The sequence below is a fragment of the Lynx canadensis genome, chromosome E3 (assembly GCF_007474595.2).
Source record: "Lynx canadensis isolate LIC74 chromosome E3, mLynCan4.pri.v2, whole genome shotgun sequence".
Taxonomy (NCBI): domain Eukaryota; kingdom Metazoa; phylum Chordata; class Mammalia; order Carnivora; family Felidae; genus Lynx; species Lynx canadensis.
In genome coordinates, this window is record NC_044318.1 from 32,720,237 (window position 1) to 32,746,586 (window position 26,350).

The following is a 26,350-nucleotide window of genomic DNA, read 5'->3' on the forward strand; positions in this document are numbered from 1 at the left end:
AGCCGCACCCAAGACGTCAAACAGCAGCGGGCTTGGAAACGGGAACACAGAGTCCCCATATGTGACCCAGCATTCCTACTCCTGGGCGTGAACAGAAAAAAGCCGAAAACGCTTCGCACAGAAACTTGCACACAGACAGGTGTTCGCAACAGCATGATTCGTAAAAGCCCCAAAGCGGAAACGATCCAAATGCCCACCGTTTATGAAAGGATCATCAGATGTCGTATACCCACACCGCGGGATCTCATTCGGCCATAAAAGGAATGAAGAATGGATACACACTACGACGTGCGTGAACACAGAAGATAACTACACCGAATGAAAGAAGCCAGACACAAAAGGCCACGTGTTGTAGGGTTCCATTTATATGTGAGATATCCAGAACAGGGAAATCCATGGAGGCAGAAAGTAGAGTGATGGTTACACAGAGCCTCGGGCGGGAAGGGGTAGGGGGAGGCGCAGGGCAGATGCAGGGGTCACGGCTAACAGGTACGAGCCTCTTGCTGGAGGGTGGAAAATGTTCTGGAATTCGACTGTGGTGACAGTTGCCCAACATGATGAACACGCCCCACAAACTGAACTGCACACTTTAAAAAGGTGAATACAGTGAGTTTTATGTGAATTTGATCTTAAAAAACAAAAAGTAACAAATGAGTGCCTGGCTGACTCTGTCTTGATCTCGGGGTGATGAGTTCAAGCCCCATGCTGGACATAAGAGCTTACATTTAAAAAAATTTAGAAATTAAAAAAAAAAAAAGTAACAACACAGGTATGGGCGTTGTGTGCAGGGAGCTGTCCTCTGAAGCGTGTTCAATAGAAAAAAAAAGTGTTCCAAGAGCACTCTGTACCAGGACATCCCCCAACCAAAATGTAAACCTAGTCGTATACTCAAAATGTTTTCAGGTCACACTGTCCCTTAAAAAACAGAAATCTGTAAGACGTTTAGACATCCTATTGGCCCTCGCCCTAACCCAAATATCAGCCTCAGCTCAAGCTTCCGGAAGCAGGGGCTCCTCGGCCAGCGCATCTGCTCTGTACACCCAATGGGGAACACACTGGAAAACTCAGAGACGGCATTAAAAAAAAAAAATCTCTCTATTTGAGGCATAAGAATCAGCTTTTGGAAAAACGCCCTAAGCCTCTCAAATAAACAGCAGGCATCTCACAGACACAGGACACTGGCCACTGAATTCCATACGCAGGCAGCACCTCTGTTTCAAGTCCCTTCCAAGGAGCCTCCCGACAAGACCAGCTGGATGGCAGGTGTGCCTGGGGCAGGGAAGGCAGGCGGGCAGGCGGGCAGCTGTGCCGGGACATGGCGGAAGGGCCCGACCCCCCTCCTTCCTCGTGGGAACGCTGCATCCCCATTCTGGAAGGGGCTGCACAGCCCCCATTAGGAGACGTGGGTGTTTTAGAGGCAGCCGTCAACTCAGGTATTTCTTAGCTAGACCCCTTCCCTCCTCCTAAGGCAAAGTAAAACCACCACCATGTGCAAAGTTGGTGGGGGGGGGGGGGGCAGACTTTCTGGAAAGTCCGCAAACACACACTCTGTGCTGGGGTCTGAGGCTCGGTCTCCTGGTCCCAGAAGCCCTGCATGCGGGCCACCTGGAAATAACACCACCACGCAGTAACCTTTTTAAACCTGCTTCCACCTTCCTTGTTCACCCCAGAGTGGTTCTCACACCTTTTCTTTTCGCTGGAAACCATCTCTCCGGCTCTTTGACACTCCGCGTTCACCTGGGAGCGGCCTCCCTCCCGCATCCCAGAAGAATGTCACAACAGGGCCCTCCGCTTCCCCTCGCACCCCAAACTTACAAAGAAGAGTCCTTCCCTTCAACCTGGAAACAAGTTCGAGCCTTTGCATCCCCAAACAACCCTCCCACACCTGCACTTCCCACGCGTCTCACACCCCGCACCTCGCACCTCAGCGGAGGGGTGGGATTGGAAGGCGCCCTGGGCGACCCAGGGGCAGGCGACCTGTCCCTGGGGCGCCGTGGCTCCCATGCTGAACGGAAAGTGGCCCTCCCGATAGCCAGCAGGCATGAACCCCCACCAGTACCTGCCTGACTTGCCACCAGGTATCACGCTATAATTAGTCATTGTAATTGAAGCCGAACGTAATTAATTACATAATTTCGAAGTGTTCAAGTTTAATTCCATTAAAATTACATCATGAAACTGGGGAATTACAAAGGATTACCGACAAAAAGCAAATAGGGATGAATAAAGGAACTCCAGACTGACTCCCTGCACGTCTGAGTCACACCCAACGCTCAAGAACAGGATAGTAGTGACCGCACCTGCCTTTAATAAACCCGTGGGGCCCAGCCAGGCGGCAGGGTGCAAGGGCTGCCTCTCGAAGGGCCAGCCCCAGGTGACACCAGCCTGCCGGACGCCCGGGGTCCAATGGACCCAGAAGGCCCTCCCTGCGCCGCTCCCCGCCCCTCCCCGACTCAGGTTCCTCTGCTGACACCTCGCCCATAGGTGGCCCCTTCTCAGCCAAGGCCACCACGACCCCACGGGCCCTGCCCCAAAATTCCAGGGCCCAGGTTCTGTCTGCCCTCTTCCTTACCCCACACCCTCGGGCCAGTATCTTCTCTCCTGTCCCTCCCCACCTCTCACCAGAACTGTGCCCTCCACACACCCCTCCCACTGTCTTTACCACCCCTCCCGCCTCACTCTGGTCAGCCCTTCTGATGACTCAGTGGGGCTGTGCGCTGAGGTCCTGCTCTGTTTGCTCCACGGCCCTGGGCACGGGCAATACGTCATGGATGTATTCCGTACCTTCGCTCTCCATCTCCCTGCTAGAAGGTAGGTCCCCTGAAGGCCGGGGTTTCCCCACTGTTCTGGTCATTAGAATGCTGTGCTACAACCCTGCATGGTCCACAGGGGATGAAATCAGTCAAGGGAGCAGGACAGCCAAGGACCACCTTTCCAGGACCCAGGCCTTATAACCCTGACACCTGGGGATACGGGCTGTCCTGCAGTTCATCGACCAGCAGGGCTGGGGACCCGTTCTTCTTGGCACCCCAGGGGTGATCAGGCACCGTGGAGACACTCCCGAGGAATGAACGAATGGCCCCAACGGTCCACGCAAAAAAGGAGTCACTCCAAAACAAACCAAACAAACCAGCAACTTCGCTCAAACACGCTGCATTATTTCCAAGCCGGCTGCACCTTGTAGGTTTTCTTTTTAAATTTGTAAAACTTCATTACAAAAAAAGCTGCATCGTCCCAAAAAAACCAGACACGCAAAAACAGTCATCTGAATCCAGAGTAGCCTAGAAGCTCCGTTTTTCCACGATAATGTCCTCGACTAAAGTAAGCTGAGATCTAAGGAGTATCACCTGGCCAGACTTTCTTCTCTCGGGACAGATGCTCACCCGCAGACCCCTTACAGAGCCAGCCTCTCGCCAAACACACCCCAACAATGCCTTCCATGTGTAACTGAGGACGGAGCCCTGGTGTGGCTGGTGCTGGCGGGTGATACTGCACGGATCTGAACCCAGCATCACTGCTGTGCCTCAATCGGCCAGACTCCCAGGGGCTCAGCGAGCGGGGATTTTGTCTTGGCCATCCAGGGTGAAAACACAAATATTAGGCTCTCACAGCAAATTGTTCCCCAACACCAGCTCAGGTCCCATGTCTCAGAGACCAGCCCTGGTTAGGTTCGCGCTCCCCAGCCACCGCAGCTGAACAGGGCACAGCCTCTGGGCCACCGGCTCCTTCCCTCCTTCCCCGTGGCCCAGGTCCCGGGATCAGGCCTCTCTCCTGCCTCCCATTTCCCCAGATCTCTTCCGCCGCCATTTGCTGGATGCACAGACAGGGCACAGAGGATAGCAGGGGACACAGAAAGGAGGGCTACCTTCAGCTCGAGGCCATCACTGCACCCCAGGTACCAACCAGATAAAGTTTGCTGATGGGAAGATTCATTGCTGGCCAAGGAGGATCGGATTACCTTCTCTTTGATGCTCCATCGCTAGGACTCCGAGTCTCAAGGCAGGGGAGGCTCCAGAAAAGTTCTCTCGAGTCTCAAGGCAGGGGAGGCTCTAGAAAGGCTCACAAATCCACCAAGGTCTCCCACAGAAGGTGTCCACCCGCCGAGGTCAACTCAGGTACGTACACGTCCACCACCCCAGGCTTCATTTTCATCCCGGGTGACTCACACTAAGTGACTTCCCCACCCCAAACTCATCTCGGGGCTGGGTGGGGGGAGTGGTCCGTGGACAGGGGCCTGCTCCTGAGTCCCCCCACCGCAGCGCCTCATCACGAGGACCCTGCGGCTTCTGCAGAGCCGGCCTCGTGAACAGCAGGGATCAGCAGGAAAGCCATGGGCCCAGGAATCAGCTACCGCTCTTGGGCTCCGGGCTTCTCACCTAACCAGCTGGGTCCTCTGGCCTCCTCGCGGCTGCTGCGTGTGCACGACGGGAAAGAAGTTAAGGGCCCACACCGCATCTGCCCCTAGTCAATACTCAGGAAATGACAGCTGTTAGCGTATATTTAACAAGAACAACAACAAAACCGGTTTCAGCCTCTGCCTCGTCACCAGTGGTCATAAGACCAGCTATGATAACGTGCGATCCACATTACCAGCAGCGACGCTGTCCTTCTCTTGCCCCTCGACTGAAACATCACAGGAGTCCGGGCCCCAGGGCCGGGAAGTTAAGATTCAGACGGGGGTCCCCCAGTTGAGACCGGCTCTCCAGCCCTCCCCACCTCAAATGAGAGGCCAGCCTCTCGACACCGACTGAAAGGCATACAAACCTTCCACCAGCTTCAAACCCCGCGACTCAACTCCTCACCTGTGCCTTCATCGGCAGCCTCTCCACTGAGCTCCGCCCTCCTCCTCCCCAGGGCTCAGCCCCGGGACTCCCACCGGACCTCCCAAATCCCACAGACCCCGCAGGGAACACACCCTCTGCCCTTGGCAGGGGTGGCTCCTCTCCCTCCTCCCCGTCCCTGTGGACACCGCCCCCCGCCCAGGCTGGGCCCTGGGGTCTGTGGCTCCTCAGATGCCCCTGCAAGCCTTGCTTCCCCCAAACCCACGCAAATGCTTCTGCAGCCAGACAGTGACGTCACCTTCACAAAATATCCTAGGTACTTTCTTTGTAAGTGAAGAAACACAGAAAGGCAGGCGGGCTACCGAGGCCACCGCTCCGCCCCGGGGCTGGTCCGAGGCCTCTGCCCAGCTGCACGCCAGGCCCACGGGGCGGCTTCCAGGGGCTGCGCACATTCTCGACCCTTCTCCAGTGCTGACACCCGGACCTTCGGGCCTCCTGCTGCTTGCTTTCTTGTGCACGGGTTGGGTTCTAATCATTACAGTGCGCACTTTCCCCATTCACAGGGGTAAGTTTCCTCCCATTCAGGCCCTGGGCAGAGTCAAAGAATAATCTCTGTCAGAGGATTGTTCTGCCTAATTCTATTTTTAAAAATGTGGATTTTTTTTTTTTATGTTTTATGTACCACAAATACAATTACATATACTTTAACCAATGTACACGTCACTTCGCAAAGACGGAATAAATGGAAATAAACAAGAAATCCATGTTCTGTCGCGATTACGTATATGGCTATCAGTAGCTTTCAAAACACAACCATTTTCTATACCTAACTACTTTGCACAATCCAAAAAGGAAGCCCGTTTGCTTTCTTAAATGAACTAGCTGAACCAGTCTTAAATCCGAATATATGGGGCTGCCCCCTTGAAAAAGGCCAATGGCTCTCCTGCAGCAGGACTTACTGGAGGCTACAGCCACAGGGCAGGATGAAACAGGTGCATAACAACACAAGGTGGAGAAGAGGAGCGTGAATGGTTAAGGAGAGCCGGAAGCTATGGCGGATGCTACGTGGGGTCCATCAGAAACACCAAAGAAGGGAGGCAGAGCTTAGAGACCACCGGCCACCCTCCAACTGTTCTGCTGGCAGTGGCGAGGGGTGGGGTGGGGGGGTCCCCAGTTTGGACTCCCTTCCTCTACAGCCCTCCACCAACTCATAGCACACAGCTCCGTCACAGCCAATGCCAGCGGCCCGCTCCCCCAGGATGGGAAGTGCTGGAATCCCACCCTGCATCACCAGCGCCTGGTGCACGGGGCTCCCACGGCTGTTAAAAGGAAGGAAAAAAGGAGTGCGTGAAATAAGGTTTGATGCTCAGATGTGCACAGGGAGGACGAGAGCGTTCTCCCAAATTGAGCATGAATCTGGGATCCTTCTAAGTGAGGCAAAAGGTTTAGGTAAGGTAGGACCAACCATCAGGGACTCTGTCTGCCGAAGGAAAGTGGTCTCCATTCTACACCCAAGTGAGCCACTACAGGAGAGAGAACAGCATGACGGGATCAATGATTTGGGAAGATTAATCTGGCAGCCACATCTATGATGGGTTGCGACCTGTTTTGAACACTTTCAGTGTTCAAAGTGCTCATGTGCTAGAAAGATCTGGCTCTCATATACAACAAGCAGCCCCCAACACTAACTGCAAACACATGCACAAGAGATTCATTAAAACATCCTTGCGGCGTAAAATGGCAGCATAATTGCACACCAACACAGAGCAAAGTAAAGCAATCACCAACGATTTCTCACTCCCCTGACAATGACCTTTTAGCCACAACTGGCAACACCCTCCCTCTCTCAATTCCATGCCAATGGTGACAAATTTGAGGAAGTGGGGAGAAGACAGATGACTGAGGGGTCCCCTGGGATGACCCACTCCAGGTAATGACTTCCTGACTGCCTAGTACCGCTCTCCAGGCTGTTGGCACTCACCGGCCCCTTAGGCTCACCTGCAACTGTGAGGTCCATGGCGGACCAAGTCACCTGGATGGGCGCCTTGCAGCAGCCTGGGCTTCCCATCTGGCTCCTGGGTCCCACACATGCCTACGGAACAGAAGCCTATGGCCTCCAGACCTGACTCTGTCCCCCACTTGGCTGATCGCTGTGACAGCACATGGGATTATGTAAGCAAGAAACCGAGGCACAGCTGAAATGAAGCCATTCCAGTAAATTAATGTTTCCACGAATGCTCCTAAAGTCAGTTTTCACTTTCAAAATCATACAACTTAGAACATCTCTGCCGTGTGAACAAGACGGGAAGGTGGAAATTGATCCGTAGGTCTTCTTATAATTTTAGTTGTAATTTCTGCATGTTGGTGACTCAAAATCTTTCCCCTTTAAAAGGTTCGTGTTCTTTTTTTTTTTTTTACGTTTATTTATTTTTGAGACAGAGAGAGACAGAGCATGAGCAGGGAGGGGGCAGAGAGAGAGGGAGACACAGAATCCGAAGCAGGCTCCAGGCTCCGAGCTGTCAGCACAGAGCCTGACGCAGGGCTCGAACTCATGAACTGTGAGATCATGACCTGAGCCGAAGTCGGACACTCAACCAACTGAGCCACCCAGGCGCCCCTAAAAGGTTAGTGTTCTATGGGCAGTAGCTATCTATGCGCTCAGTGAGGGCAGGGCAGAGCAATGTGAAACAGAAGTAATTCACCATAGGCAGAACCGCGTGGGTTCAAGTTCTAGGTCAAACTACCACGGTGAAAAACAGAAAATAAAGGACGTGTTTCACCATTATCTGCCACACCTTGTGGAATGAAGCAAAAATGGTGATAGGAGCAACAGAATGTTCCTATTTTCAGGGTAAGGGGGGAAAAAGAAGTCTTTCCCAAACCTAATCAAAAAAATTAAATGCACAATTCCCTCCAGCAAGAATTTTATTTTTAATTTTCATTTACATAGCTCTCTTTCTTCCAAGAATCTCAAAATAATGGAGCTCCACAAATACTTAGCAAAAAAAAAATAAAATAAAACAATTATAAAACAACAGTTGTCACAACAGGACAGGCTTGGCAGGGCAGGAGCTCAGAAGGGCAAGAAGCGGCAGGCAGAGGTGACGGAGGGGGTGACAGCAGGGGTGACAGCAGGCACTTAGGGCAGCACCTCAAAGGCCCTTCCTGCTCTTGCTTGCAGCTTCGGGCTTTTCAAGACACGGATCTACCTTTGGTGTCGTTTATTAGCTTTTTTATTCTGACCCAAATAACGCTCTCTCCCCTAAAAACAGGAGGGAAGGCGGTAATCAACCAAGGACCGTCACAGGTCCAATATATCATCAGAACTGAGATGCCTAAAATGACTTCATATTCTTTTTGGTCTTAAAAAACTATGTGAGGAGGGGCGCCTGGGTGGCGCAGTCGGTTAAGCGTCCGACTTCAGCCAGGTCACGATCTCGCGGTCCGTGAGTTCGAGCCCCGCGTCAGGCTCTGGGCGGATGGCTCGGAGCCTGGAGCCTGTTTCCGATTCTGTGTCTCCCTCTCTCTCTGCCCCTCCTCCGTTCATGCTCTGTCTCTCTCTGTCCCCCAAAAAAATAAATAAAAACGTTGAAAAAAAAATTAAAAAAAAAAAAAAAAAAACTATGTGAGGAAATAAAATATTAAAAATGTATCGGGGGGAAAGAACCAATGTGAGACAAACTGTCTTTTAGGGGGAAATTGGGAATAAGCCTTTAAGCTAGTTGTTTTTGGTTTGTTGGTTTGTTTTTTGTTTTTTTTTCCAGCTGAGTGGACAGGATCTGAACATCTTACATTTAGCAAAAAGCTGTCAACACCCAAATAAAATCTTAATGACAGTCAGAATGGCATTCCATTTCTTGCAATTTCGCAATGTTCCCTTAAAAAAGAGCTAATTTGTCAATTTGTTTTTCCCTTAACCAAATTCAGGATACCTCGCAACCATATATAACTTTTTTTAAAAACGTTAACTCATTTAACTTTTTGAATAAACACAGCCAAATACAAAGATGTCTTTAAGAAAACAACCCTCGTGCTGGTATACTCAGGATGATGCTAAAACATGCTTCAGAGTAAGTTCTGATAATTTCTTCCAACATTGTTCGTAAATCACAGTCAAAAGCATCGAAGATTCAATTGTTGGCCGAGTGGGCCCCACTGTGGTGTCTGGGGTTTTACAGAGGTGTGGGCCAGGCACCTGGGAGGCTCAGTTGCTTAAGCGGCTGACTCCTGATCTCTGCTCAGGTCATGACCTCACCGATCATGGGTTCAAGCCCTGTGCCTGGTTCTGTGCTGACAGCGTGGAGCCTGCTTGGGATTCTCTCTCTGCCCCTCCCCGGCTCACTTGAGGTCCCACACACACACACACACACACACACACACACTCTCTCTCTCTCTCTCTCTCTCTCTCTCTCTCTCTTAAAACAAATAAACTTAAAAAATAAAAAATAAATTTAAAAAAAAGGGGATGCAGGCCAACTCATTTTCACAAATGCTTCAGTGAAAACCAGTAGAATCTATTCAGTTCCATGTAAATCCTCTACCTGGCTATTTTTTCCAGGTACTTTGTGATGCTGAGTAAATTCTGGGGAGGAATGAGCACCCCCAACCTCGCTCCTCTCCAGCCACCTGTCTGACGGGGGTCCTGAGGAAGGCGGGGGTGGGGGTTCACGTCTGAGGAGCTTCCCCAGGCTGCCCATGGCCCAGGGCTCTAACACACACAAAAATTCTGCCAACTGCCCTGGGCCTCCTGCAGCAAGGAAGAGCCTTCAGATTCAAATGAAGAAAATGACAAGATTTATTTCGTGCACTGACATCATCCTATCAGAATTTAATTACAGCAAGAATTAGAATTATTTTTATTAGAGAGTTGTTTACTTTTCCAAGGAAAGGTCCTTGATGGGTTTGCAACAAATTAGACGGCTTTCAGAAACTGCTGTTGGCCCTCATTATGTTTTTTAACGGTGTCATATTATGTGAGTAGGGTAGCACTTGTCCTTTTTAAAAATCTAAGGCGCTTCAAAGCTGCTTCTACCAATGAAGGCAACGCCATGGGTCCCCCCACACACCCACCCATCCCAGGTAACTTCCTGCAGGGACATCTCCTGCCCAGCCAAAGACCACTGTCCTCTCCCTACCTCCTTAGAATACGGCTGAAAATTGGGACTGATTACAGCCCAGCAAATCCAGAACTGTGACAGGACCCACAGCTCAATACAAATCTTGGCTGTCCTCTTCAATAAAATCAACACGTAAACACAAACCAAAACTAGTCCTTAACCATGCAGCAAAACCAGGCTATTAGCTGGCTTTGAAAACGAGAATAGGAAACATGACTAAGATATTTCAGAGAGCCCGCCACTGACATTTGTTGAAATATCCCAAACTTGGGGCAGTTTTTTTTTTTTTTTTTTTGGTTGCTATGTGACTTTATATCCCTAAATGTCGAGTTTGTAGGAACAGTAATTTCTCTGTGAATTCTAAATCATTACCAGGGTGTAATAAAATGTATCCAAATGCTCATGTCAATAATGTTTATTAAATCAGAAATCACAAATGAATTCACAACTTCTTTGCTATAAAAGCTATATAACACAGATATTAAATCGCTTGTCTAATTATGCCATTCAAGTTCCTTTTTCACTCCACGATCTGCACATGCATAGTTCTCTCGGGTGTCCGGGCAGACACAGGCATCTAGTTCCGAAAATGCCAGCACGACTGGAACGTCCAGGTAAACAGTAGTGAGGCACAATGAGAGGTCACGGGGCCCCTCTTCAAACAGCTTCAACAAAACAAATGGCCATAAGTAAAAAGTGTCTCTGTGCTATGCTATAATAAGATTCAAACACAGGATTCCAAGAATTCCACCTGTTTCCAATTAGATACCAGAATTGCTTTGAGTGTTTAAACTACATTCACTTGCTACTTATACAAAACAATTCTTCCGGGTTTTTTTGAACGTTTTAAGTATGTTAAAATAAGATTAAGGGTCTGGTTTAAACAATCAGAGGCAGGGGAATTTCAGTTGAAACCAAAACTGTCTCTCTGCAGCCATAATGCAGAGCTTCAGACAAAACAATAGAACAAGATAACGAATTTCTATCTCTGACAGTTCCTTGTAAAAATCAGACCTTCCATAGGAAAAGCAATTATATACACACACTTTCATACGTTAAATGACTGTAAATAGGTTTTTTAAATAATTTCTCAAATAGTGTGTGATCCTATATATTAAAGTAACTTTCAGGTAGGATTTGTGTTACAGGCCGGCGGATGCACCTGCCTTTTTAAAAACGGGAAATTTACAGGACATCAAATGTGAACTGTGTGAAATGGAAGCACAGGTAGGAATTTGGCCTAGCTCTGCAGGATTTTTTCACAGGACGAATTTCTCTCTTTAAAAATGTGCAAGCTTCCCTCTAACAAATCTGTCCTTCCTTCGTTTCACTGAGGATGTTCGCGGCGCCTTATACAATAAGCTGAAACGGATACAGATTTTCTACCTCGAGCCTCGTTTTCTCTCCTAAGACGGACCCTGAGCACAGCCCTGGGAGCAGTTCTGCTGGTGACTGCTACAGGTGGACCCAGAAGGGGGGAGGACGGGAGGGAAGCACAGGCCATCCCTTCCGCACAGCTCCTGCAGAAACCCTGCTGGGTTTGTTTTAATTGTACACAACAGGACAGGGGACTTTTTCAACAGCCTGTAAAAGTCTCGGGGGCTCCATAGGCTCACCAGACAACATTTTTAAGGTTAGCTCAGTGGATGAGGAGAGAGTGATTCCGGAGGGGATTGGCAATTTGTCCCCTCGCCCTTCCAACCCCCTCCTGCAGCTAACTACTGGCAAGAGCTGTGTGAAACTGGGGAAGGAGGCAAAGGGAGACTCCACGGACCCAACTGTATCAGAGGCTGTTGTGTAACCCCAGCCCTTCACCGCCTTGCACCTTTAAAAGACAAGAACAGAAAAACCACACAGAGTTTCACACAGAGAAAAAACTTTAATCCACTGACAATGACCCCCTCCCACACGCCATCTCAAAGACACTGATATTAAAGAGCCAAGAAAACAAAGACAGCAGCTGTGTAGAAGCCCTTGATTTGTTTACTAGATGGGATACATACTGTAATCAAATAATACACTTCTGGGGAATACTTCCTAACAGGGAAACGCAAAATAAAAGCTATCAGAGAAACGGACTTTGGGCAAAACTGGAATTATTTTCGGATTTTGACAAAGAGGAAAATGTTTAAAGTTAACTTTTGCAGAGACTCCTTAAAGGGAACACCGTCACCACGGAAGAATAACGCCCCGAAGGGAAGTGGGTCGCTGGCAGGCCCCATCCCCAAAAGCTTCACTCACACACAGAGTTACGAGAGCTTGTTTTAGAAAGTGTCCTCTTTTCAAACATGTATTTTAAAAGGCAAATTTATACAATGGTGTTTTTCTTGTCTTAAAAAAAAAAAAACCTGGTTTTTTTACAAGTCTGGGATAGGATAAAAACTTGTCCACTAGTCTTATTAGCAACACCGAAGCACTGACACTTCCATACCACAAGCCTTTGGGACTGAAAAGGAAACGAAATAGAGCCCAATCTTCACAAACTCTCTTTCTGGGCACTCAGTCCACGTCCCAGGGCAGCTTTAAGACCACGCCGAGGGACCAGAACTCAGCCCGCGCTCACTGGGGGGCAGCAGGGGCATGGGAGGGACACACAACCATCTTGTCGCCAGCAAACCCGCTGAGGTCTCCAACCTGGGTCTGAGTCTAGCTCAGACAGGGTCTCTTACCCTCAGGTGGCGATGACACAACCCCACACTGGGCTCCGCAGGCAACCGATCTCCGGGTCAGGGGTTCTGGAAAGATGAGAAGAGCCTGAAACTAATGAATTCTCTCTTCTCAAACTGCAGTCTCATCGGCTCACTAACTGTCTATGGGAACAGAGATGCCGTTAACTGGATACCAACTCAATAGGCCTCTTCAGGGCCCAGAGGAAAGAACCAGTTTAGCCTTCTGCTTGAACTTTGACATTTCCGTAGTCAAATGAAGTTTTTTCAAACCTGTCAAGAAGGGGCAGAAATCATCTCAGCCCCAATCTTCACCTACCACCAAAAGCTAAAGGAAGCTCCGTACAGACAATGATAATGATGCTCGCTCACATAATTTTGTTTGCAAGATCAACACCTTAAAGCTCATTCACATAAACGGACAAGGAACCTTCCAGGCCGATCCTGGAGTTACACAGTAAATATCCTCATGATATCCCGAAGTAGCTCATCACTGGCAGGTTGTGGGGTGTCAAAGAGATCCTCAAATCTAATACCTTTCTGGAAACCGAATCGACCTCCCACGCAGTTTTTTTGCCAAAAAAAAAAAAAAATGCTTAAAAAATAAACTTCATGGATGTTCAGCTAAATGTCACATTTAGGAAGACAAGGAAAAAAAAATTAAGGTTGTCTCTTCAAATTCCACAACGGGTTTTACAGTAAGCACAGGAATTAATTATGGTAAAAGGGAGCTATTTTTACTAAAACAGGGTTAGACCAATTTATCAAAATGCCATTCGGCTGTGTTCATTACATTCAGGAATCTAATTTACACAATAGACACTTTGGAGTAATCTATTTTAGTCAATAATACTCAAACTCCTTTAAGTTTTAATCTTATCGAAAATACATATTTCACCTAGTCTTCTTCCTAGTTAAGCGAGAAATCTGAAGAAATTTCATAACGACTCTGAGTCTGTTTTATCGTTCTTACGTAGGCAGGAACAGAAAACAAGCATATACAATTAAAGTTGTCAGACCCCATTTATATAGGTTTTAATCCAATCCGCTTCATTTCATCCAAGGCTGCATCTGGAGTTCATTTGCTTCCCTCCTAAAGTACTGTAGGTCACTATCACCAGTCCTCCGGGTTAGGAAGTTCGGCCAAGTTTACCTTCCCGCACACCTTAAAGCAGGGCGCCGCGGCCGTCCCTAAGGGACGCTGGGCGACCCCCGCGGTACCAGGCCGCCCCGGGGCCCTTCGGAGCGGAAGACCGACCTCCCCTCCCGCGCCCCCACGCCCCCCCCCCACCCCCGCATCGCTCTTCTGACCCACACGCCGCTCACCTTCAACTTGGCTCCGGCTACGCACAACATCCACCTGACGGGGTCCCGGGGCCGTCCAGGCGCGGCGAGCGCGGAGCCGGCAGATTCGGGCGAACCCGAGGGCGCGCGGCTCCTCTGGGTCTGGGGGTGGACAGGCAGAAATAACGCGCCCCCTGGGCACAGCTGGCAGCACCGGAGCGGACGGGGAGCCCCGGCCACGATCCCCCAGCAACGCCCCGGGCTCGGCGCGCGGACCACGCCCGGCACACCACAGTCCCAGGGGGGCCCCCGGGGCTTTGCTTTCGAGAAGCCGGCCCGAGGCGGCATTTCGGACGGGACCCGCCGCGCGCTCCATCGAGCCCGCGGAACCCTGTTGGGAGGACAGGGCCTCGGAGGAGAGCGCCAGAGCGGAGCCGGCGGGTCACCGGGGGCCGCGGGAGACTCGGGGCTCGGGCCGCACGGACCGGCGGCGGGGAGGAAGCGTCACCCACCCGGGTAGACGGCGCGCCAGGGCGCAGCGCGGGGCCTGAGCTCGGGGAAAGTTGCTGCCCTCGCCCGCACCGGCTCCGCCGGGCGCTCCGACCCTCGGGCTCCGCGCGCCGGGTGCCCGCCGCCCCTCGCAAGTTTACCCCCAAGCACCCCTACCCGCGTCTCCGGCCAGCGGAGGGGCCGGTCCGCGCCACTCGCTGCAGGCACACAAAGAGCCGGGCGGCTGCGGTGGCCCGGGGCGCCCGTCCGGACGTAAACAAACCCCGGGGTCCGCGCGGAGACCCCCACGCGGGTGCGGGAGCGGAGGCGCCGGAAGGAACCGCCGTGACAAGCCCGGCCGGCGGCCGGGGCCGGGGCCGGCCGGGGCCGGGGCGCGCGGACGCCCGGCCGCCCGCGGCCACCGCCCGCCTGGCCGGAGCCGGGCCGCGCCGCCGCCGCGCCGCCGGTGGCCGCTCTGACCTCCCCCGAGCCGGCGGCACCACAGCGCCACCAGCCCCAGCTCCGCCGCGCCGGCGGCAGTGGCGGCGGCGGCTCCTCCTGGAGAGGCAGGCGCTTCACCCCCCACACAGCAACTCCCACCAAACTTTCCAGGGAATACGGCGGGACGGGGGCGAGGGGCGCGCGGCCGGGCGCCGGACGCGGCCGAAGCCCCCTCCCGGCAAGAGCCCGCCGCCGCCGGCCCGCAGACGCCGACACCGTCGAGCGCGCACACGCGGGCCGCCGGGGCCGCCCCCTCCCCGGTCCGCGCGGCGGCGGCACGGCGGCGGTGGCGGCGGCGCAGGGCGGGGGGGCCCCGGGGGGGGGCGACACCGGGGCAGCGGTGGCGGGGCCGGTCCCGGCGCATCTTGGGCTGATCGATGAATTGAACAAGAGGATCAATTTCTGATCAAGCGAGTTATCAATGGGGGCCGGGGAGCGAGAGGGACTTGTCCCCGACTCGGCCCCCGCTTTCCCGGCACCCCCCTCCTCCCCGCCGCCGCGGCCCCCCGGCGGCCGGGCAGCCCGGGGCCCCGGGGGAGGCCGCGACCGCCCGCAGCCCCCACCCCCGGGCGAGAGGCCGAGCGAGCAGAAGCCTGACTGCAGCTGCTGTAAATCAAAGCGCTTCCAATATTGAAACATCGATCCCACATTGGCCGCCATCTTGAGACCTATTGAGACGGAGTGAGAGGCTGATAGAGAGGGGGGCTGGAGTTCAGGAGCCGCCAGGAGGCAGCAGGCGGGCGGCGCCAAAACCGGCCTGGAGCCGGCCGCCGCCGCCGCCACGGAGGACGCGGACTCCTCCTCACGGCGCCGCCGCAGGCCATGGCGAGCCCGAGCCGGAGCCGGAAGTCGGAGCCCGAGGGCGCAGGACGCCGCGGGGCCTGGAGCGCGCGGCACCCTGCCACCTCCACCGGAGACCGGCGCCGGGCCCCGCGACCCCCGCCCCTCCGGGCCCCCGGCCCCAGCGGGCGGCGGCCACCCGGCCGGCCCCGAGGGGGCGCTGGAGGGCGGCGGGAGGGGCTCCGGGGCCCCGCGGGAGGCCCCGGGCCGGGCTCACCTGGGCTGGCTCGGGCCCATGGGGGTCGCGGGGGCCGCCGGCGGCCGAGCGCAGCCCTTCGGGGGCCCTGAGTCCCGGGCTTTCGGCCGCGTCCGGGCGGGCGCCTGAGCCGCGCCGCTTTCGCTCGCCCTCATGCGGGCCCCGAGCGCGCGGAGCCGCCGCGACCCACCTGCCCCGAGCCCCGAGCGCCGACCCCGCGCAAACCGGGCCCACGGCTGGCCGCGCGTGTGCGAGGCGGACTGGCGGGCGGCTGAGGCGCACCCACCTCCCCGGGGCCCCAGCCGGACCCGGTCGAGCCTGCCAGGGACAGCGTTTGAGGTTGGGGGGAGTGGAGTTGGGGTGAAACCAGCCCTGACCCTGCTGTCGCTGCACACGTTAACGCCCCGAACGGTGGCAGCGCGGTCCCCGCGCCGCGCCGCCACGCACCCGCAAGCCGGGTGGCCAGGGGTCCTAGCTGCGCCAGCTTAGGCCACGACAGGAAAAGTCTTGGCGCACCGTTGTGTATGCCCCGCACCGCTTCGGCGGAACAGCCTTGGAAACTTCCTGTAGTTCAGACACTTCGGTTTTCACTCCTTTTGGCGCAGAAACTTGGAAAGTGTAGGTGCACTTACAACAAAGTATGGTCCCTGGTTTACAGAAATGCTAGCATTTAAACCCCGGAGTCAATTCGCTTTTGATTTCTGTTTTCGCAGAAACCTGGCAAAAGCACCCCGTTTTATGATCGTCATGTTTAATTGATTATACACACGTGTGAGTTGGAACTTCCCAGCAGGAACACTGTACTTTTATTCCCCCGCACTTCATTTGACGTGTGATTACATCCCCAAATTCCTTAATCTTGAAAATTATATGTAAATAAAATTCGGATGGGATACGAAATAAAACGTGTAAGGATAGAACTGCTTTTCAACTGAGTTCGAGGGCTTAGCGCTGATCATTGGGGTGAACGGAAGCAGTTTTGAATGAAGGGCCTGGAAATGAAAGGCCACGAGATTTAGAGAACACACGTGCCCCCAGGTCTCGGCCCGCGAAGAACCTCAGTTCCGTCAGTGCGTGACTGGCTCCTGAGGTCGGCCGGCGGCGGGCGGGGGTGGGGGTCCCCCGGCGTCCCCATCGCAGCTTCGCCCAGCAGAGAGGGCAGGAAGCAGGTGGGTGGGAGCGCGCGAGCGCAGGGCAGGGGCGCCGCGAGCCTCCGCCGCAGATGCTGTGACGCCGCGCGGGGCAGGGCACTGGCGACCTCGGGAACGCCGAGGACCGCCTCGGTGTGGGCGCCCGAGCCCGCGCGCGCAGTCGGCAGGCGGCCGCGCAGCAGCTCCGACCGCGCACGCCCGGTAGAGGGCCAGCGGCGCCCCGACACTCGCGTCCTCGGGTCCCCGCGCACGTGCCCACCCGCGCGCCCGCGCCTGGCCACGCCCTGTCCCGGAGCCAGGCCCCAGGCGGGAAACTGCACTGCCACCTCAAGGGATCCTTGTCCGGACGAAATACCACCCCTAATGATTCCCACCCCCTCCAGGCCCGATATCCCAACACTTGGGGGTACGTCTGCGCTCCTCTCCTATTCGTGCGGTGGCAGGCAGGCGAGACCTCGCAATTGCCCTGAAGGTGGCCAGACAAATAAAATGTGCAGGGGCTTAAAAAAAAAACAGAAAACCCCCAAAACTTCCCGTAGGGAAGGCTCAAGGAAGGATCAGGGAAATGGTTTGGATTTGGTGCAGATGTTCTCAATCTAATTATCGTGTCGATCCCCTGGGTTTGAACCAAAAAAAAAAAAAAAAAAAAAAAAAGTGAAATATATATGACCTGTGTAATACTCCAGAAGTACATCTGGTTGGAATTCAGGGTTCTGAATCCACTGCAATATTTTAGAAATAAATTTGATGAGTATTAGATACCCTTGTTACATTCTGGTTATGTTTAGGTATTTGCATGCTAACTTGACTTCGCAGAGAAATAATACATTGACTGGCCCAGAGGTCAAGCTCTATTTAAAGAACATGTAGATTTTTTCTTCCAGAGTTTTGCCTTATACTAGGCTTCTTGCTCTCTGGGCATTGGGGGGGTGGGGGGGGCGCGGGTAGACAAAAGTTAGGAATGACTTTGCCAACACCACAAATGTTGCCACTTTAAAATGGCATTCAGAACAAACCACTGATCAAAAATTATCTTAGCCGAGGTAAGTGATCAGAGAGACCTAGAAAGCTTGTAAAAGTACATTTCCTTTTTCTTGAGTGTAGACATAGAATCAGAACAAATTGCATCTATTCCTAAAGGCGATTTTGTTTTGGTTTTTTTTCTGCTTGACTTTGTCTCATCATTGTAGAAGGTTAGGAGGACTCTCTTGGACATCCAAATACAGTAAATCCATGAATGTGGATTTTGTATAAAATACTTAGAAAGTGGAAAGGCTTTAGGACCTAGATCTCCATTAGCACCCACAAAGACAATAAAATGATGGCTAGCCTCCGCCCCACCCCCAACAAAGTGTGAGAAAAAGACAGGTTAGGAAGATAACTGACCCACTACACAGAAGCAACAGGACCTAAAAGTCATTCTCTAACAGTGGAGCAGGAGGAAAACAACCCAGCGCCATTCTTTGTACCTTTTGATGTCAGGCTCTCCCTTTAGGGAAAGAAAGCTCACAGGTCCCAAGTTTATGAAGAATTCTCCATCCCCAACTTTCAAAAATCAAGCCCCAAGTAATCAGAATGGGGGGAGTGGGAGAGTGACCTGAGTGTTCCTGACCCCTTTTAAATGAAAATACATGCTTAGCACCAAACAAGGCAGCTAACAACTAGGATCTGAGCCCAGACTTCCAAAATTTCCTTTCTGACCCGTTTTATTTTGCCTGAGAAAAATACAGTGGCCGCTCTTAGGGGCATGATAATACTAGTAAATGTAACTTAGAAGGTTGTAAAGCACCTTTTGGAAGTTCAGGCTCTCCTACCCTCCTGGCATTGGGGGACCCTCCTAGCTCCTGACATCAACACGTAATGATAAATCCTAAGGTGAAAATTGGCAAAATCTCTAAAACACCCGGTGGATTGATGGTGACTAAATTGGTCCTCTTTGGTAGCCACCGAGAAAGGAAAAGACCTTACCTTGTTTTCTAAAACTTCTGGTTTAGTAATTGTTCTGATACCCTTTAACCTAATTTTTTGAAGGAATTAACCATCAAGACATTCTTCCAATGTCTTATAATGTAGAGCATTAGAAAAAACAAAACAAAACCAAAAAAGCCATAGTCTTATCTCTCATAAGAGAGTTTTATGTTCTGAGATCTTATTTATTAAGAGAGTCCTTCTGAAAGCTTCATTCACCTTCTGGATATTTTTGCATCCAAATTAGAACTGGTTTGGGGGCACCTGGGTAGCTCAGTCGGTTAAGCATCCGACTTGGGCTCAGGTCACGATCTCGCGGTTTGTAGGTTTGAGCCCCATGTCAGGCTCTGTACTGACAGCTCAGAGCCTGGAGCCTCCTTCAGATTCTGTGTCTCCCTCTCTCTCTGCCCCTCCCCTGCTTGCACTCTGTCTCTCTCTCTCTCTCTCAAAAAATAAAGTAAACATCAAAAATTAAAAAAAAAAAAACTGGTTTTGAAGAGTATTCGGCAAGAAATATTTCAGATAGGCAGAGACAGAACATACTGCTAAGTGTTTTACATCATAAATTTATTCCCAAACAAAAACATAAAGGCATGCCTACTCTGTGGGGCATGGGTAAAAATGAATGGTACTCCTAATAAGTCACACAGGAATCTCAATTTCACAAAGACAGAAGTTGAAAATTATACCAAGGTATTCATTCAAGCTGACTGAATTTGAAATGTTTTAAATTTAGGAATATCTAAGGCCAGACAGAAGTTTTGAGACACTTTAAATTTGAAGAGGCCTTTTCCTTAAATCAAAGAGTATGAATAACAGAAGGAAATTACTTTGTCTTCCTTTTGTCTTTGGCGACTGCCTTCCAGAACAATTTGGCATAGATGACTGGAATAAATAAAGGAAGGTTCCAGATTCTTTTTTTTTTTTTTTTGAGCTCAAGACAACCAAACTACTTTTAATTGTTTTGTTTTTTTAAATAATGCTTTCTGTTAATTATTTCTAAGTACACCATTCACTGTACTATGTAAATACCCACCGAATAAAAGTACACATTTTGCTACATGTAATTACATGCATAGTACATAATTCGTCTCCATCCGCCAAATGTACGTGTAGTTATATAATTGTACCAAGAACCTGCCGAACTGTAAGATCAAACTATAATGACTTGTAAGCAGTAGGCTCTCCGCCTCACCACCCCTCTCGGCCTCTCTCTGGTGACAGCATCTCTCAGGCTCCGAGACCCTTTTAGAATCTTCAAAGACTTTAATTTCTGGCCCACCGTTTAACTTTGCCTTACACTTCTGGACAGCATATGCCGACGACACTAACTGTAGGTATCTTTCTGCACCTCTAATTGATTACGTTCTGCGGTCCTCCGCTCCTCTTGAACGAGAAGCTTGTAGCTGGAGCTTTTCGGTTGGAGTTCGGTCTTACCCTTGGAAAACACAGCTAGCTTCATACTCCCAAGCCCCGAGGACAGACCTGGGGCATCTCATCACACAACAATTCCCTCAACCCCCCCTTACCAGCCACGCCCCCTCCCCCACCGAGGCAGGCAGGCTCATTGACCAAACTTCTATTCTAATATAAATTTGCTGGAAATGTTGAGTGTATTAGGATAACACATCTCGCTTCTCGCTTTTTGCCTCTTCCGCATCTTAAAATGCCCATGGAAATGTCATATTACCTATTTCTGTACACAGTGGCCATAAATGCCTTCCTATGTGACTCTCACTGATGTCATTGCTGAATCACTAGAATTAATAGTGTACCTCGTCAGTCGCTTGAAAGGGCTTGAAAATATGTAAGGTATTGTATAAATATCATTATTATCTTGCTTAATGTAAAGTTCACATTCTGTGCTAGGACCTTATATTAATTCATTTTCTTTTCTCCTGGGAGATATGAGCCATATGCATTCTATTTATATTGACCTTTATTATTACTATTGCTCTTACAATATCCGTTTGCCATCTAATATTTTAAACACACAATACATCTCCGGTGCCAGGACATCCACAGTAGATACATGTGTTGTTTTTTTGTTGAAAAATTGCATTTGCAACATGAAGCCAAATATTGTTTTGTTTTCTCCGCAAGATCATTTATGACACATCTCTGCAGTTATATGGTGGAGTTGAATGAAGATTTGTTTTCATGAAATGTAATAGATTTTCTTTTGTTCATGAGCACTGTCAGATGGATATTATTTTTTTTCCCGGGTAAATGTGGTTTGGAAGTTCCCGAAAGCTTGTTTCCACTGGAAGATAGGGAAGCTGATCTTTCTAGCAGTGAGGAAAAAACTTTCTTCATTCCCTCGAGCTCCATTCACACTAACTATTTGATCTAATGTCAGTTTTGAGGATCTGTATTATAATATCTTTAGAGCTTTAAGTCGCTAGCAGAATCCATTGGATGTCAAAATTTCTGTGTGCACGTGAGACACAGAAAAAAGGAGGAGGAAAGTGGGCCTCTAATCTAGGAACTGTTTTTTCTAATTAAAATATTCACACACACACGTGTCATCTGAAAAGTCAAAACGTTAAATAAAGAATGAAATGCAAATATTCTCAGCACAGAAGTATTTCTGGTAACAAAACAAGCAAAAAAAAATAAACAAACAAAAAAAAGACGGACCGACCTAAAGTGTCCAACAATACAGAAACGTCAATAACACGAAATGATGAAATATGTATAGCCATTAAAGTCATGCTTGTAAAATATGTAATGACACCGAGAAAGTGTTTATTATATAAGCAGAAAATAGGCCATAGCGTGACCCCAACTGCAAAGAACAGCATATTTTGTCTTCGTATAAAATGCAGTAAGAAAGTACACGACGATGTTAACAGCAGATGCCTCTAGACAGCGACTGAATGGGTAAGTTTTATCTTCTTTAACATTTCTGTATTTTGTATAATTTCTACATGAGCATATGCCGTCTTTATAATACAGGAAAATAGTGAATATTGTTCAAAATCAGGCTGGCGGAAAAGGGCTGGCATGTCATTTTTAAGCAGCAATTTAACTCTAACAGAAGGGGTAGCATGACCTAGTGATTAAAATAGACAATTGAAAACAGAGGGAAAACCATGTCCTAATTTTGCCACTGAGTCACTGACTTTGCCTCAGGTTTCCTGCCTGTAAAATAGGAATAATTAATACTTTCTTGTAAAATGCTTTTGAGCTCTCCGACGAGAGATCCCATAAAGGTACAAAGTGTTGTTCTATTAATGCTAATTGAAGTGGATATAAAATACAAAGGCATTCGAGAAAAACTGCAGTCATTACGGTCGGTGGAAGAAGGCACTGTAGATACCCTGCCAAATGCCAAACTGTGGCTGTGTGGGTTCCCTGTGCTCTTTATAAAAGTTGTTTTGGGGGCAGATAAGGATGTCACCAACAATGCTGTCTAATCACCAAACACTGTGAGCAAGCGCTGTGTCACACTACTATAAAGACGCAGAGAAGCAGTGGACAAGATCCCTGCCCTTAGAAGCTTACAGTTCTGTTGGGAATAGGTCCATAACGATAGTAAAAAAAAAATAACAATCTTTTTTCAACATGGAAAAAAAAAAGCAACAATTCAACTTGAGCAGAAGGCAATACGTACAAAAGAAACTGATGAAGTGGGAATACGTGCCGTAGCATTAGCTTTTTAAAAACACATTTTTAAAGTAATCTCTACCCCCAATGTGGGGCTCGAACTCACGACCCCGAGATCAAGAGTCGCGTGCTCTACCAACTGAGCCAGCCAGGCGCCCCCATCGCACTAGCTTTGATCTGAGCAGTGAAGGGAGATGCCCCTGTCAGTTCAGATGAGCAGAGGACTTCAGAAATGTTGGGGTGTTGGCCAGGGCAGGAGGTAAGAGGTGGTAAGAAAGATGGGGTGTGTTAGGGGTCAGGAAAAGCACGCACGATGCCCACGAAGGAGGGGAACAGTGAGTGGGTTGTTTTCAGCTGGGAGCCCAGGAGGTGGAGAGCAGACTGGCATGTTAAAGGCTTGGCCAGATGGGAAGACGCTGGTGGCATCGCCGAAGGGGCAAGTGGGGACTCCGCCATTTCGGAAGATGGGCCACAGAGCTGCCGGCCACGTGCTGTTCCTGTGAACACGTGAGCCCCCGTTTCCAATTCACCGTGCCAGAAACACCCTTGCCTTAGCAGTCAGCATTTGAGCAGTAGGGCTCAGGAGAGGCGGTTCGCGCTGAAGCCAGCAGCCAGAGGGTCAGATGTGGGTTCAATTTCTAGTAAAGAACGTTTTGCCCTTGGGCATGTTCTTGAACCTCGCCGAGTCTCAGTCTCCACCAGAGACGTGCCCACCTCCTTGCGTGTGGTGCCGATGAAATCAGAAAATGTACATAAAATGCTTTGAGCTCTACCTGCGTGGACTAAGCACCCAGTAAGAGCGAGCCACTGTTTCATTTACATCCACGTACCCTAACTTGGCGTCTCTGCACTCACACGGATATAATACCATTTTAGAGACAAGCAGACTGAGCTTCTGGGCACCAGTCGTTTGGTGAACAGGTTGGATGTCCCGGCCAGGTGGCCAAGCTCCTGCTCAAATTTCTGACCACCCCTTGATGACGGGATCTCAGCTGCCCGCTCCCAAATGCCTTTCAGAAGCAATGGATGCTTTTCTGCATTTATTCCTCCCAAAGATATTTATTGAAGGCCTACTGTGTGCCAAGTCCCGGCGCCTTCTCCACAGGATGGTTGAGCACCATGGGAAGAAATCCCAGAGCGAGGGAGAACGGCCCCTTGCAGCCTTCTCACCCTCTGCCACATCAGCCATGTCATTGCTAGTTAAATGCCTTCTCCTTCCCCAACATACATTCTTCAGGCCACAGAGCACTGTAATCCTTCAGCCTTTTTTGGCAACGTAAGCACTTATCACCAGAATGAAGTCTTTGGTAGGTCTGACCTTGGCAAAGGCTACTCTCGTTCTCAGCGTCAAGGCCTGTTTCCCCCCAGACCTTTTATTTCAGAAATCAGGCTGAGACCACAACCATATACAGAGAAGCAAAGTCTCCCGCTTGCCCAAATGTGATATGAAATGAAGTCAGCTCAAATCTACAAATGCTCCCAATCAGGCTGGTGTGGGATGTGCGTGTGTGTGTGTGTGTGTGTGGCGCTGCGCTGCGCGCGCTGGGGGCAGGTGGAAAGGCAAGGTGGGGGTGTATATCCAGCCAAATGAAATGCGGTAGCCTTTTGCCTTTGGAGAAAGTTTAAAATCTGGCTGAAAAGACACTGGAAACACGTAATTGGTTCCATCGTACAGGCTCTTTGATGTGCATGAGGAAATATCCGATGCTGACAAAGGCCCGGAACACCCCAAATGCACGCAGGTCCATTGCTGTCGCTGGTAGATAGTACTCTGGGGACATCAGGGTCTGAGGCACCCAGCCCCATTCTGACACAGCCATGCACCTCCCTTAGACTTCTCTCCCATTTGGAGACTCCTAAGGTCAGGCGTCCTTCCCCCCCCCACCCGCCACCCCAGTAAAACATATTCATGGAAACTCTTGCAAGAGGTTGGGAATAGAGCCATAAAGGGTATCCTATTATCTACTGATGTCCTGAGGGTGAAAAGGCCAGATTGAAAGTCACAAGCCTGGAAGAGTCATCTTTGTCTGTAAAACCACCAAATAACAACAATTATTATCCAGGGAGCACCTGCCATCTGTCCTGAGCCATACAAAGCTTTTATCTCTGATCTTCACAGCAGGTTTGCAAGCAGGAAGCATTTTGCATATAAGAAAGCCGAGGATCGGAGAGGCAAGGAGACTTCTCCAGTGTCTGGTCTTACTGCTCGGCCCTAGACCTACCTGCAGCTGCCCCGTCACCCCCAGGCCCCCGCCTGGTCCGTCGGAACCCACCTGGGACATGGGGACAGGCAGCCTCTCTGTCACCCCTTCAGGAAGTCCTGGGTATTGCCTTCCCCGGGACGGATGCCTTCATCTTACCTTACAGCAGCCTGCTTGCCAGGAGTCCTCCCCGATGTCTCCGGACATTTCTCTGCGGCAGTAGAGGCTCCAGACACCCTGGTCCAGGGCATCTATAATAAAGATTGATAACCTGACCTTGGTCTTGAATGAGACATCGATTGCAAATGAGAGGCGTCGGGGCGAGTCAAAAGTCCCCTTAAGTACAGGAAGACTGGATGTTTGGCAATCCGGGCGGCTGGAGAGAGGGGTGTGTTTTCCTAGCCAGCATTGGGATTCTCCTCGCCGATTGCCCAGGGGCTTCTCACTTCTTCACGTTCGGGGAGTCTGATCTAATGGACTGTCTGGGGAAATATCTGATCAACGATCCAGTTCTGGCTACAAGTGTGGCTGGGAGGGTGGGGTCACGGGTTCGCTATCAGAGGCGGTTCAGTAAAGCGATTACAAGTCATTCCACGTTGGGTATCCTACCCTCTCTCCTTCCTAAATGTAACGCTGACTTGTGAGTGGGAGGTGGGATTAGTTTACACAAGCTCTGTTGATCCGATGGCATTTTATTACCGACCAAGGCGGACCAGGTGGTGGGGTTTGGTTTTGTTTTCTTTTGGAACAGCTCTGCGTGTTACTGTCGAGCCGGTCTCTCCCACCCCCACCTTTAGACGCTGTGTTTTCCTTCCCCAACAGGCTCCCTTCGAGAAAAAAAGAGAACTGACCCCCCTGGCCCCTCTCGCTGTCCTCTGTAGCCTGATCTATTTAAGACACGTTCTCTTCAAACGGATCCTGCCCCAGTTTCTCCGAGGGCTGCCTCTTCCTCTCCTGCCCTCCGCCACCGCTGCCGTGAGCATTTGACACCAGCTCAGGAATCTCGTAGCTTCTCGCCTTTCCATTCCCGGAGGAATTTGTTATTCAACACTTCAAAGCGGGAGACTTGTTTGCACCTCTTGTTTCAAACAATAGACCAATTTCCTGTCGCTGCTTCTCTTAAAAACTGCCTGCCTCACGCTCCCGGGAGCAATTTGCAGCAGCGACTCGACTGATGAAGAAAAGAGCTAAGTCCTCACCCACCCATCTTCTCAGAGGAGACAGGGCCACGGGCGGGGTGGAGTGGGGGGGGGGGGGGGACAGGGAAGGTCACAGGCTTGGACCTCAGAGGGGACAGATCCGTGTGCAAACCCTAGGCTCGAAGCCAGGCGACTTTGAGCCGGTTCCTTAACCTCTCTGAGTCTTTGTGGCCTCACCTGTCACATCTGCACCATAGCTAACCTATCCCGTGGGGCTGTCGTGAATTGTGCTGAAATGAGGCAGCGAACTCCTGCCTCGCGATGGAAGTTAAGAGCACATTCCCTGCTTCTCCGCCGCCCGGATTCAAATCCTAGCTGCGGCATGATCTTTCTCTGCGTCCTTGGGCT

The 26,350-nt window shown here is 50.8% G+C and overlaps 1 protein-coding gene across 14 annotated transcripts in view; it reads right to left on the reverse strand.

The window, feature by feature from the left end:
• The window catches only part of CUX1 (cut like homeobox 1), a 377,703-nt gene extending 352,271 nt beyond the window's left edge, over positions 1-25,432 (reverse strand). For 7 of the 14 annotated variants that reach the window (XM_030300230.1, XM_030300228.1, XM_030300227.1 and 4 more), the window contains exon 1: positions 13,891-14,508. In XM_030300230.1, the coding sequence (XP_030156090.1) occupies positions 13,891-14,196 (306 nt within the window). In that variant the 5' untranslated portion in view covers positions 14,197-14,508. The other 7 variants (XM_030300237.1, XM_030300236.1, XM_032591661.1 and 4 more) reach the window with 7 other exon arrangements.
• Positions 25,433-26,350: the final 918 nt, after the last annotated feature.